Source organism: Phyllobates terribilis, unplaced genomic scaffold (genome assembly GCF_046119375.1).
Source record: "Phyllobates terribilis strain yellow unplaced genomic scaffold, ASM4611937v1 Scaffold_8__6_contigs__length_399053987, whole genome shotgun sequence".
Taxonomy (NCBI): Eukaryota; Metazoa; Chordata; class Amphibia; order Anura; family Dendrobatidae; genus Phyllobates; species Phyllobates terribilis.
In genome coordinates this window covers 266,548,877-266,563,597 of record NW_027362768.1, presented here as the reverse complement: position 1 = coordinate 266,563,597, position 14,721 = coordinate 266,548,877, and the positions used below count along the sequence as shown (strand labels likewise).

Here is a 14,721-nt window from a genome sequence, read left to right as displayed (position 1 = left end):
TTTGGTCATGCACTGCGCATGATCAAAATATCTTCCTGCTGTCTGGTGACCCGGATGTTGTCATGACGACATCGGGTCATCATGGCAACATCCGGAAAGCCGCGGCAGACAGCGCTGGAGGCCGGAAGAGTAGGTGAGTATTGCGATCACCTCCCCTTGCCACCGCAATGCTGCGATCGACTTCTATCGCAGCATTGTGGGGGTTAATGTTCCGGGAGCGGTGCGGGACCACTCCCTGCACATTGTCACAGCTGACACCCTGTGCTATCAGCTGACACCCAGCGGCGACCGCGCCCGCACAGATCGCAAAGACGTACTAATACGCGTCAGGCCCTTAAAGCCCAGGGCGCAGATACGTATTAGTAAGTCTTGGGCTTTAAAGGGGTTAAAATTAAATATTTAACCAAGTGATTATTTGCCTAAAAATATGCATATCCTGTGAACTTTTCCACATTTATTCATGTTACACCTGCAAACTTAAATTTTTTTTTTGAGGGGGGAGATTTTATGTGATATACCAACACAAAGTAGCAAGTATTTGTGATGTGTGAAGGAAATGATACATGCCTTTCAAAATATTTCCAAATATAAATCAGAAAATTGTGACTTGCATTTTTTATCAGGACCCTTGAGTCAGTACTTTGTAGGACAACTTTTCACTGCAATTACTGTCTTTTGGGGTCTGTCTCTACCAACTTTGTACATATAGTGGTTGAAATTTTTTCCCATTCTTTGCACACCATGTCTAGCTCAGTGAGATTGGATGGAGGCGTCTGTGAACAACAATTTTCAAGTCTTACCAAAGATTGTCAATGGGATTTAGGTCTAGACTGTGACTGGGCCCAGGGGTGGATTAAGAGTAGCAAGGGCCCCGGGCAGTTTAGAAGGCGCGGGCCCCCCACCCCACACACACACACCTGATGTATCACGTGACATGTCACATGATCCCCTGTGATAGATCATGTGATAGTTCACGTGAAATTAATTTGGCACAATATTAATTATAATAATTTTTTTAGGCTATGTGCCCACTACGCGTTTTTTAAGCGTTTCCTCAGCGGCAATTCCGCTGCAGAAACGCTTAAAAAACGCTTGGTAGAAGGTCTGCCATGTTCCCCAATGATAATCCGCATGTGCTTTGCACATGCTGCGGAAATTTCCGCTGCGGATTATCATTGCGGAAAAATCCGCAGCACTAGCAATTATTTTGTGGAAGCGTGGCGCTTTCGCCGCCATTGACTTGCATTGGAACGCATGTAATCCGCATCACTGCATCTATACATGCAGAATCCATGTGTTTCAATGTGCGGATGGTACCCGGGTTTGGAGAAGAGGAGACTCTCCTCCGGACCCGGGTACCATAGAACCTGTAAAAAAAAGAATAAAATAAAAAATAAATATTATACTTACCTTCTGATGGCCCCCGGTGTCTTTATCCGATGCGTCCTGGCTTGCCGGCAGCTCGCGATGGTCTGAAAAGGACCTGCCGTGACGTCATTTAATCATGTGACGGGTCACGCAACCGCTGACGTCGGCAGGCCATCAGAAGGTAAGTATATATTTATTTTTTACCATTCTTTTACGGTCACACTATATAAATCCATGCCGGTTGCATGGATTTATATAGTGTGACCAAGTTGTCAAGCACTTTCCAAGTGATGCTAAAATCGCTTGGAAAGCGCTTGTCAACCCGCATGCAGAAATGCATGTGAAGAACGCTTCACATCCGCATGTCCCTGGCAGGAAAAACGCATGTACAATCCGCATGTACAATCCGCATGCGTTTTTTCTGCCAGGGAGATGCAGAAACGCTCCAAAAAAATCCGGAGCATTTCTGCATCGTGGGCACATAGCCTTACATTAATTGTATGACTCAATATTGAGCACACGTAGCCATCTATACACAGCAGGAGGCCGCACGTAGCCATCTATATACGGCAGGAGGCCGCACGTAGCCATTTATACACGGCGAGAGGCCACACGAAGCCATCTATACGACGGCAGGAGGCCGCACGGCGCCATCTAGACACAGCGGGAGGCCGCACGTAGCCATCTATACACAGCAGGGAGCCCACACGGAGCCATCTAGACACAGCGGGAGGCTGCACTGTGCCATCTATACACAGCAGGGAGCCGCACGGTGCCATCTATACACAGCGGGAGGCCGCACGGCCCCCCCTCCAGAGACAGCAGGAGGCCGCACGGCGCCATCTATACTCAGCAGGAGGCCGCACGCAGTCACGCACACAAACATATACAGACATACACATACACGCATAAACACATTTGAAACACAAAACTACATATAAACAGACATCACACAATGATATCTGCCTGCACACACATACATACATACACACACACACTCACACACACACACTCACTCTCACACATACACACTCTCACACACACACACACTCACCATCCCCCGGCTCGGCTCCAGTCCTCCTGGCTCCTGCTCCTCTCCGGTGGTAAGTAGCAGTGCAGGCCGGGCGCGCACTGCGTGACGTCACAGCTAGGAGACACGGCCGCGCACAGGGCCGTGTCTCCTAGCAGTGACCCGGCCGGGCCAGCACACAGGGAAGTTAACTGCTGCAGTGCTGGCCCAGCCGAAGAAGAAGCAGCGGCCGTGCACCGCTGCTGGGGGAGTGGTCCCCCCCCCCCGCCACTGTCTGCCGGTATGTGCCGCGGGGCCACACATATAATGAGGGAAATCCGGCCATAGCCCCCCCGGAGCCCCGGGCCCCCTGGAGACCCGAGGCCCCGGGCGGTGGCCCGGATTGCCCTCATTATAATCCGACTATGACTGGGCCATTCACACACATGAATATGCTTTTATCTAAACCATCCATTGTAGCTCTGGCAGTATATTTATGGTCGTTGTTCTGCTGAAAGGGGAACCCACATCCCAGTCTCAAGTCTTTTGCAGCCTTTATCAGGTTTTCCTCCAGGAATGCCCTGTATTTAACTCCATCCATCTTCCCATTGTTATGCTGGCTGATGGTGAAATGACCCACTGCTAACCAGTAAGAGTATTGTGTGGGTCACACTTGGCGTTAGCTGTCGTACTGACGCAAGCCCTTGAGGGCCGGGTATACTCTTCACCAACTTCCCGGACCTGGCAAGGGGAATCTTTAGTAGAGGCGTTCCCAGGCAGAGGGCAGCACGGCGGCTGGTGACCGAACACACAAACAGCAGAAAGAGCAATCACCCCAGAACCGAAGAACCGCAGTGCAACTGTAAAAACTAAGATGAACAGAGATAAACCAAGCACAGGCACCAAAGCATGAACCACCTCAGAAGTACAGAAACCCTGACCTTAACTACAAACCAGAACTGAAAAAATCAGCAACGAAAAGGAGGAAATGGCAGGTTTAAATCTGACCACCCTGGGGCATCACCCAATCTCCACCCCCAGACCACAGAGACACTGGAGGAGGAGAGAGAAGACTGGAGGGAACCTCCCACCATCTGACTGCCCTAGCGGTACGATGCCCTAACACAAGGGGTCCCCGCACAGCATAATCGCTGGGAGCAGCAGTGTTCCGCCTCCCCGCGATGCATGGAGTGTATCTCCTAGAACACGATATCTGGATTGATTGAGCACCCCCATAAGCTCTGCCCCCCATGGCCGGTAAAGGGCGACTGATGATCCACCTGGAGAGCCGGAGCCCGCCCAGAAGTGCGAGGGGCCCCCTCATGTACGGAGCAACTATTCCTGACACCCATCAACTTTGACTAGCTTCACTGTCTTTGCTGAAGAAAAGCATTCGCACAGCATTATACTGCCACCACCATGTTTGACAGTGGGGATGGTGTTTTCAGGGTGATCTGCAGTATTAGTTTTCCGCCACACATAGCGTTTTATGACTAGCCCAGGTGATGGGGATGACTCAGGTACCCGGGCCTTTAGCCTGGCCTTAGGGATGTCGCGGTGGTCGGCTCCCGGGCTCGTACCCTGGGGTCGCTCTTTAAAAAGGGGATAATAGGTTTCTTAGTTTTATGAAAGTTCGTGACGCCACCTGTGGCTTCTGGTGAGAATCACCAGCGCTGCGCAGTCCACTGAGGCCGATGATAAGACAGCTCGATGGTATAGCTCCCCACAGGTGGAGCTAGGCCTCAGGGCAGTGTACGGAAAGGGAGATGCAGGACAGGTGAGACCCAGCCAGGTCAGAGCAAGAACAGGGACGGACACGGTAATCAGTTCAGTACCTTTTACTGGTGGAAATTCAGGCACATCCCGGAGCACTGTAGGGTGAAGGGTGCATATCAGGATCCTCCCCAATGAGCGAGTGTAGAGCCTCCTGTTTCTTGCCTCTGCGTAGTAAGTTTCTGACCTGCCTGGAGCTAGGCCTAACTTTGTCTCTGTCCTGCGCTGGCTGACTTTGTGGTAGGGCCTTCTCTTGGAATACATGCTCCTCAGCTTGCGGGGCCTATGTGTCTCCCGGCTCTGTTACGTATCAGCACTTTAGCGATCCTGGGACTTGTAGTTCTCCAGGGATTCCGGTTATGCCTTACTGGGTCATAGATATCCCGATAAGCTTCGGACCCGGTGTCCGGTAACTTCTTCGGGGTGAGCCGGTTAAGCTCCTCTGCCCCCTATGTACTAACTCTCCACTTGCCTTCGGCCTACTCAGGCCCTCACTAGGCTACTCACACTAACGGCAGCTTACCGCGCTTCACCGATCTTATGGCGCCGGCACACCTAAAGCTCACTATTCTGAGCTACAACTCAACTGAGCTCAACTCTGCATTCAGACCTGTACTTGCTGAACTCTCCAGAGGAACTCCCGACTGCCTGGCTCCACCTTCCCTATTTATATCCATAACGGGCTCCCTCTGCTGGTCTGAGGTGGAAGGTGGAGATGTGTGAATGTTTATGGGGGCCTCTTATGGAGGAATCCATCAGTGCACTCTTCTAGGATCTGTGATACCAGCGCAGCTGGGTGTCACATTTACATTTAGCCCCAAAAGTTGTAATTTGGTCTCATCTGACCAGAATACTTTCTTTCACATGCTAGCTGTGTTCCCGATATGGCTTTTTGCAAACTGGAAACAGAACTTTTTTTATGTTTTGCTTTCACAAAATGTCTTTCTTCCTGACACTCTTTGTCACGGTGTAGGGGGAATGCTGGTGAGGAAATGGCAGATACGGGCAGGGTGAGCAGGGAAAACTAGTCTGTCCCTAGACTGGGAACCCTGAATAGCCCTGACCCCAAAGGTATCTCTGATGGTTAGAAGGTTCGGGTCTCCATCCTAAGTCCTAACTCCTCCACAAGCCCTCTGCTAAACCCCCTCACCTCCCTCCACTGAAAAAGGTACAGCAACTTCAAAGGAAAGGACTTCAGCGGCACAAACGAAACAGGTCCGCACAGCACGGCTTCCAGGTATAGAGTGAAACTCTATCAGCAGCACCACCTGGTGGAAGGAGAGGCTACTTAAAGGCTAGGGGGAGGAGACTCACACATTAACTCACATCCTCCAGGACAGGGCAATAGAACTGGCATTAACTCATGCAGTACTAGGGGAAATAACACAGTTAAAGGTACAGTGGCATCTAGCATAGACCGCAGATACTTAGCGCTAGACAGCGCTTGACACTCTTCCATAAAGGCCAGATTCGTGGAGTATATAACTAACAATTGTCCTGTGGACAAATTCTCCCACTTGAGCTGTGGATCTCTGCAGCTCCTCCAGAGTGACCATGTGCCTTTTGGCTGCTTCTCTAATTGGTTCTCTCCTTGCTTGGGGTATCAGTTTAGGTGGACGGCCATGTCTTGGTTTGTTTACAGTTGTGTCATTATCCTTCCTGTTTTGGATGATGGATTGAACAAACCTCTGAGGCCTGTACAGAACAGCTGTAGTTATACTGAGAATAAAGTACACACAAGTGGACTTAATTTACTCAATTATTTGACTTCTGGAGGCAATTGGTCCCTCAGGATTTTATTTAGGGGTACCAGACTACGGTGGGCTGAATACAAATGCACAGTACAATTTTCAGATTTATATTTTTAAAATATTTATTTAGAAAACCATGTATCACTTCCTTTACACTTCACAAATACTTGCTACTTTGTGTTGGTATATCACATAAACTCCCAATAAAATACATTTAAGTTTGTGGTTGTAACATGAAAAAATGTGGACAAGTTCACGGGTTATGAATATTTTATCAAGGCATTGTATATGCATGTAAATATATCACATAAGTCATTCATTCCAAAAACTTTAAAAACTTTCTACCTTGCATTGCCCTTTTTTACTTTAGCCCCACAGGAGATTTAAGATTATTTTAAATAAAGGATAAAAATAATAATTTTAAAAAGAATGTGATTGTACCATGTTTTCAGAACTCCAGGTCTGTATTATAAACTCTATAGGGTTAGAATTACATGACATTAGTGATATCATTTTAATATCTTCTTTACTTATTACAGCATTGAGGGGGAATATGTACCTGTGGAAGGAGATGAAGTAACCTACAAGATGTGCCCGATCCCACCCAAGAACCAGAAATTCCAAGCTGTGGAAGTTATCCTGACCCATCTTTCTCCTCACACAAAGCATGAGACCTGGTCAGGCCAGATAATCAGCTCTTAGAATTTAGCAATGCCTTCCATAGGTGGTGGGGACCAAACACAGACAAACTAAAACTGCCATACTGACCCAGTGTCTACACCTTTGAGTCATACTAGATCTTGTGGAACGTTTGAGCCAGTCTTGCTGAGATATTTTTCTTTATTGAAGACGAGGAGTAAAGACTGGTTCAAGCTGTCCAAAGATCTGTGACTAGTTTCCAGGCTTGTCACTTGTACTAACATCATTAACACTGAGTTGGCTTTCAACCAGTATACTTAGCAGGATTCTCCTGGTTTTCAGCATATAGCAGTTCATAGTAGTAGGACTGACATGTTTATCGTCTGTTTTTCACTCTTCTGGTCATTTTATGTGACCTTTTTTGCCTTTTTTTTTTATTCAAGGAAATGCAAAAAAAACTGAGTTTTCACTTAAATTCCGAGCCAAACTTTTCACACTCTTTTAGCAGTTGTTGGGACTTTAGGTTATAGATTTTGTATCACTAAACCACAATTGCTGTGTTGACATTTGTATTTTACAATTTTGTAATGCATCTGCTCTGTAAAACCATTTTGGATTAACAGTTCCCCACATCTGTTATTTTTTGGGCTTCACATAGAGTACACTTGTCTACATTGGTGGAGGAAAAATTGAGCTTATATATTGTTAGCTGATGATAATATGACCTGCTTCCAGATTTCAGAATATTTCTGTCAGTTTTAATACTGTTGAAAGTATATTATTGTGATTTTTTTTTTATACATATATATCTTTTTTGTGTGTGAGTGCCTTAATTCTTGTAGTATTGTGCGCTGTTTTGTATTGAAGGCATTGCTTTTTCTCTTATTTTCTTCTTTTCAGTTTGATTAGATTTGAATACATATGGTTTGCTTGTTTTTCTTGATGAAAGATGTATTCATCAATACCATAGTCAGTACCACAGCTCAGTTGTTATTGCAGGTCCATATTATAGAAAATTACCATTTATTCTTCAATAATGCTCTATTGTACATACATAACATCAAGATGAGCTGAAGAAGTCAAATTCTATATGTTCCCTTTAGGTGATACTGCCACTGATTCTTATATTTAGTAACCTCTGGCATCAAACGCTTTATTTACTGCAAAAATTGTCCCATAAAATAAGGAATTCACAGGAGTCCATTTGCATAAAACAGTTTTCATCACATAAATTATTTATATCAAACATTAAATTATGTAGATTTTTTTTAGAAATAAAATGCATGCTACTCTTGAGAGAGTTCTCTAATTTGAATTGTATGTTTTTCTTGGTGATGTTATACCCTGACCGGTTTTTCAAAAAGTAAGATAAATGATGTACATTAAAGGGGTTATCTGGGAATTTGCTTATTTTGTCCTATGAGGCTAAGAACTTCTAGGCTATTAGTTTCTAACTACCTGCCTGTTCTGCCTGGTGCCGATCTCTGTCTGTTGGTCGTCACGGACTTCTGTCCATGATTCTGCCCATGACAAGATGTCACTGCCGACGTCATGCTGATTGACAGCCGTTCCCCACAGTTAAGCAGTGGGGAGCTGGCTGTCAATCAGCATGACATCGGCAGTGACACCGTGCTGACTGAGCAGAGTGGAAGGGAAGAAGCAGATATGTTGATTAGTGATGAGCGAGCATGCTTGTTACTCGAGACTTACGAGCATGCTCGGGTGTTTTCCGAGTATCTTCAGCGTGCTCGGGTATTATGTTTGAGTCACGCCGTGCACATGATTGGCGACTGTTTGACAGCTTTAATACATCTTCACATGTATTAAAGCTGTCAAACAGTCGCCAATCATGTGCACGAAGTGACTAAAACTTAACACCCGAGCACGCTAAAGATACTTGGCGAGCACCCGAGCATGCTCGCCGAAAGGGTTAACAGAACATACTTGCCCATCACAAATGTTGATGTGATGACAATGGAAGTCACAGAATGGCCATTAGGGAGTGGTACGTCAATGATCTGAGCCGGTTGAGACCGGCACTGGACAAAACAGGCAGGTAGTTAGCAATTACCAACCTATAAGCTCTTAGCTCCAAAGGGAAAATTAAGAAAAGTCCTGGATAACCCCTTTAATCTGAAGTAACTGATGTTTTCTCACCTATATTATGAGCAATATGAGTCAAAGCCGTCCACAGATACAACAAAAGCTATCGGTGCTCATATGCTGGCCATGTCGTCCTTCAAGGAGAAGATTATTGCATGTTTTTAGATCTCCAGATATTTTCTTTTCCACATATTTAGTATCCTGCATGATATAGTAGTATTGTTATTTCTAAATTCTTCCATTTAAAAGTAAGAGTGCATTCAAATAGCATTAGCATCAGCAGGATTTTCTGACATACCCCTTACGTATGCCACTGTATAGGCATCCAGTGGAATATGTCGCCAGACCGCTCCCCTACTGTGCTGCATATTTTCTTTTACTAGATACCACTCTATTGAGTAGTGTAGTCATTCACACCATACAGCAAAACAAAAAGTTTTACTTGTATATAGAGGCCTGACAGAGGCCAAAAGAACAAAGTTTCTGCCTCCATTCAAGGCGTGGGTGGCTTATGAATACTTTTGACATGTGCACTGGGAGCTCTCCATGAGCGTACTCCAAATCCACATTGCAAGTGGAATGTGAAGGCACTCCATTCATTTTTACTGAAAAATTAGAAAAAAAAAACGCACCAGTTTTGGAAATTTCAAAGGATTTGTAGAGCTAAAAAATAACAAACACAGAGCTAAAGATATAAAGAGACACTACCACCAAAAGTGACCTATGCTTCAAATATAAGTTGTGAAAGCATAAAGGTGCAATATAAAGTAAGTGAATCTTTTGGAATGACTTGTAATTCAGCATTGATAAAAATACAATTTTGGCATATTAAAAACAGATACAATGTAACTGAAATAATAACACACAGTTGTACTGTTCATGTCTTTAATTGAGTACATTGAGTAAGCAACCACAGTGCAGACAGGATAAGAAAGTGAACCATTGAATTTAATAGCCCATAGAACGCCTTTAGCAGCAATCCCCTCCAGTGGACATTTCTTGTACATTTCAAAAGGACTTTTCCCTATTATTTTTTACATGCTAAACTGGCTACATCATGATAAAGTGGTTCAAAAAGTAGTTGTTTCTTTTTATTTTTCATCTTTGTTGTGGAAATATTAGCTTGTAAAGTTTAGATGCTGATTTCCCTTTCAACCAAGGAGTCATTTGCAGAGATTCTTCTCTGGGGGCTTTTGTCCCTGTATGATGTTGTCCAATCATGAGTAGGCAGCATCATGCAGGGGAAAAGAAGAAAACTCCCCCAGAGAAGCCTAGAACCAGCTTTCTCAGTGTGATGTGGTCAGACTTTAATGTCTAACCAGATCACACAGATCTTACTGCTAGCACTTAGTGACAATAAAAGTGTAGAGGGAAGAGGAGGACAGCTGCGTAATGTCATTACATACACTGCACTAAATCTATCGCAGGCATTTTAGAATAATGCCCCAGTATCTGGAATAGGTGCAGAGCGGTGTATGTGACATGCTGCAGCTCTAGTCTCACAGCGCTGTTATGTCATTCATAATGTAATTACCTGACAGTGCTGTGAGAATAGAACTGTGAGAAGAGAGAAGATCGTTTGAAAGGTTGCAAAATTTAAGCTCCACTCCGAGCTGTGCCTTGATTTTGCGACTTCTGATGTCTGCACGCCAGATTCTCCCAGCTCTGCTGAAATGAGTGAAGTTTAGGTTGGTGGTGTGGCAACTGCCGCTCGCCAAATTCATAACAATCAGCAGCGTTTGCTATGCCACAAATCGTACTCCAGCAGGGTCTTCAGTAGGATTTATGGCAAGGTGCACATGAAGGTGCACGCCTCTCATCCAGCTCTCCTGATTCATAAAGAGAATCAGAAGTGTCTGTCTCCAGGAGACCCCCTCATCAAGACCAGCATGAACAATGCCAATCTTGATGAATCTGTCCCAATGCCTTTATTTACAGCTGCTCCTCCATTACAGGTGTTAGGTAATTCAGTAATTACTAACTGGCTGCTTTCTGCACAGTAACCTGTGTAGTCTGTATAGCGATGGATAACAGTATTCTGGCTATGTAATATGGAGCAGCCCGAAGTATCGCAGAGACCTCTTTACCAGTCTGGATGTGAAGGCTAGAGCAGCCTTTACAACAGCAGTATAGTGCTACAGTCCTTAGCACCCCCAATAACAGCAGCCTGCTGAGCAGTCTCAACTACTACCTATATGGGCAGCTCTATTTCAGTCCTGGCCAGAAGATATTGGCCCCAATTCATCAAGCACTTTTCATCCGAATTCTGTTATAAAACTGCATGAAATGTTTCAAAACTTTTGCACAACTCAAAATTTTGCGACTTGCCAGTTTCACGGCAGTTTTGGCCAGCCCCGGCAACTTTTAGAAAATTGGGTGGAACTCTAGCAGGACAGGGTACGGCCAAGTGTGCCATCATACAGAAGTGGAAGACAAAATAGGAGCGCTCCATGGTGAAGTCCTGGTGGTAAGTAACAGGGAAGAGTAGATGGAACCTGCTCACCTGGTGGAGTTGTGCAGGTCAGGCACAACTCTGATGAGAGTAGTAGTGAAGTGGTATTCCTCGTGTAGACTGCTGCTCCACCTGTTGAAGCGAACAGAATGGCTCAATAAAACAATTATGAGGCAAAAAATAAGAAAAAACATTGTGGTCGGCGCTGTCTTTTTCTTGTTTTTTGCTTCTCAATTATCATGCGGAAGGGAGTAATCTCATCTCAGGCTACTCGCTTGTGCTGTCAGAAAGTCCATAAGGGTCTAATCAGATGGTGAGGTTAAGGTGCAATTCTTGCAGCACAGTAAAAACCTCACGCAGTTTTACCATGAATTACCAAGGCTTTATAGTTCTACTTAAGCTTTACCTGTGCTAGCACTGGAACTGGGGCAATATACCATAAAATAGCATGCAAGTCTTGCCACACATTTGTGAATCGTACAGCACTATGTTTGATTTCTCTTATTAGCTAGTGATATGAGCTGATGAGGAGATGGAAAACTACAAACTTCTTAGAATTCCGCCCTCTAATTGACTCTTAATGAGATTTTTTGGGAGGGATTAGTGAAATACAGGGTACATTAGCTGAGGAATGCATTTGTACACCTCTAAAGGGAATCTGTCAGCAGCTTTTTGCTATTTAATCTGAGGCCAGCATGTAGTAGTGGCTAAGACACATATTTCAGTGATGTGTCATTTATTAGGCTGTGTGTTGTTGGTTCAATACAATGAATGTTTTATCACCTAGAGATTATCACTGCCCATACTACAGGACATGCGCCTGCTAGACCAACCATGCCCCCTCCTCTGATTAGCAGCTCACTGTCAATAGATAATGTACATAGGAATCGTGGTGTGGGTGGGGGAAGCTTTCTGAGCTCTTCTGCATTGCTAAATCTAAACACCTGCACCCAGTAAACTAAGTGACACATCATTGGAATCAGGCTCTCTGCCCTACATCATGCTGCATTCAGATTAAATAGCAAAAGTCTGCTGACAGATTCTCTTTAAGACAATTGCTCAGTACGGTCATTTTTTACAATGATAACAAATCTGCTTTCCAATATATTCAAAGTCTATATTCATTAAATGACTTATGGGATTCCTGTGTCTTTTAGTCTACCTTAGGATATGTTCACACTGCTTTTTCTTCTGATGGTAAAAAATGACAATTTTTTCAATGGAAGACACTTCAGGAATAGCTCCTGGCATGTAGAGTTTTTTTAGCATTTTGTTCTCCTGAAGCATTTTTGGAAGCCTTTTTTGGTCATTTCCTGACGTGCTTTGTTAACATCTTTTTTCCAGCAATTTTGGATAACATTTTTTCTTTTTTTGGGGGGGGGGTATCTTTTTATTGGTGTTTTTCTAATTATTTTTTTTAACTCCATTAAGCAAGGAATAAAACACGACATTTTTTTAATCGGAAAAAGTCAAAAAGACGCCCAGGCTTCTTTCCTATTTTTAGGCCTTCCAATTGACTTCTATTATAAACTTTAGAGCGTTTTCCTAGTAGAAAATGCCTGAAGAATGCAGGACTGTGGAGTTGGTAAGCCAAACCTCCGACCCCTCAATTTCCATGTCTCCGACTCCCTCATACATGGCTCATGTTTAAGTGATTAATTTACTGTAGCACAGATTCATCTCAGCTAAAAGTCTAGACCCTTAGATCAGGAATAGGACAGACATTTATAGGACATTTCATAACTTTCCCAAATTCTTATGAGAAAATATTCCCCACAAACTGCATTGATCTACTGTACCCAATTTATTATATATTTTAGGAGTCGGTCCATTTTATACCGACTCCCCCAAAATGGGCTCCGACTCCAAGACTCCGACTCCACGGCCCTGGAAGAATGGACATGTCACTTTTTTTAAATACTTCACATTTTTGAAAGCCTGAAGCATTTAAAAGATGCTAAACAGAAGGAACATGTGAACAGCAAATTGCTTTTCCATAAAAAATGAATAGAAATAGGAAGATTCTTTTCAGCGTTTAGTGATCATTTCTTTTCAGTGTTTTTTTAGGAGCTGGCCCACTCCAAACATGATGGAAAAAAAAAGCAGTGTGAACAGTCCTTTACTTTAAACTGATGCCTGTATATTGTTTGGAAAGACTTGAATTTTAATTATCCTATTAAAGATAAATTTCATCTAAAAAGTTTAAATGTGCATACACCAATAATCAGAAGTTAGAGGAAGAGATGGCGTTTGCCAACAATGTTCCCCTGCTGGTCTTCTGGCTTCCTTTACCAACGGCTAACTTAACCTGACCACTGCAGCCCATCAGATTCACTATAGCCTTCAGACTTAGTCCGAGCCAAAAGAAACAGTCTCTCTTCTAGATCAGACAGAATGTGTCAGCTGCTGCCAGTCAGTGTCTGCTGATTAGCTGCAGCTCTCAAGTGACATCCACTGGTGGATGAAGAAGCAAGGGACACAATACCGGGTCTAGGGGGGATGGTAGGCTTTTTTAATACCCTAATAGACCTATTTTAATTATGAAACTATATTATTTATTAACCTCTTCCTGCTCCATGGTGTACTGTTAGATCATGGAGTTGGTGATGTTTTACAAATGGAATCTCCCTCCAACCGCAGCAATCAAACATCTGCTACCTGCTCTTTAACCACTGCGAATCATTGAGGAGGTGGGGCACCAATCGCCCCCCGGGACACAATTACGCAGTGTCGATAGGTTGCCATGGCCCATTGAATGTCCCCATCACTGCTATCTTGGCACTGCTATGACTAAGTTTCATAGGAGATCGTAATATATACATGATACTGGAATACTTCAGTATTGCTGTATATCGCACAAGCAAATAAATGATCGCAAGTTTGTCTCCTACGGTGACTAAAAAAATAAAACGAAATGTAATAAAAAAAACCTTTTCAAATATTTATAAAATATAAAAGTTTGAAAGAAGGGCCCTTGTCCCCATTCAAAAATAAAGAAATTAAATATATGAAAAAAAAAAGTATATTCGTTATCACACGATCTGTAAAATTCTAATCTATCTAAATATAAAATTATTTGATCTAATAAGTAAACGTCATAAAGAGAATAACAATTTGAAGTCTAAATTGTCATTTTTAGATTGTCGCACCTTCCACAAAAAATGCAATAAAAAGCTATCAAAGCAACATCCCAAAACGGTACCAATAAACACAGCTTGATGAACAAACCACTTTTTCTTTTTTTTTTTTTTTACAAAGTTCTGAATTATTTAAGCCACTGTAACACAAAAAATATACATGTCTGTTAATAATCTTACTGACCTGGAGATTCTTGTGCCAAGTTATTTTTACCAAACTATGAACACTAGAAAAATATACAAAATAAAAAAAGAACCCCCCCCCCAAAAAAAAGAGCCCTCATAAAGGCATGTTGACATAAAAATAAAAAAGTTATATCTCTTAAAAGAAGAGAGAGAGAAAAAAACTAAAGTTTCAAAAATGTAAATTAGCTTCGCCCTTAAGGAATTAAAATAGTAAAGAAAGAAAGCATCAATAATGTAACTTTTGATTTTCCACTATATGACCATTTTTGCATTTTTCAGCACATTAATTTCTAACAACTATTG

General features: G+C 43.2%; 1 protein-coding gene across 3 annotated transcripts in view; it reads left to right on the top strand.

Moving 5' to 3' along the window:
- Nucleotides 1–14,494, top strand: part of CSDC2 (cold shock domain containing C2) — a 53,629-nt gene extending 39,135 nt beyond the window's left edge. For all 3 annotated transcript variants that reach the window (XM_073644221.1, XM_073644223.1, XM_073644222.1), the window contains one exon: nucleotides 6,441–14,494. In XM_073644221.1, the coding sequence (XP_073500322.1) occupies nucleotides 6,441–6,603 (163 nt within the window). In that variant the 3' untranslated portion in view covers nucleotides 6,604–14,494. The remainder of the gene's footprint in view (nucleotides 1–6,440) is intronic.
- The last annotated feature ends 227 nt before the right edge of the window (nucleotides 14,495–14,721 follow it).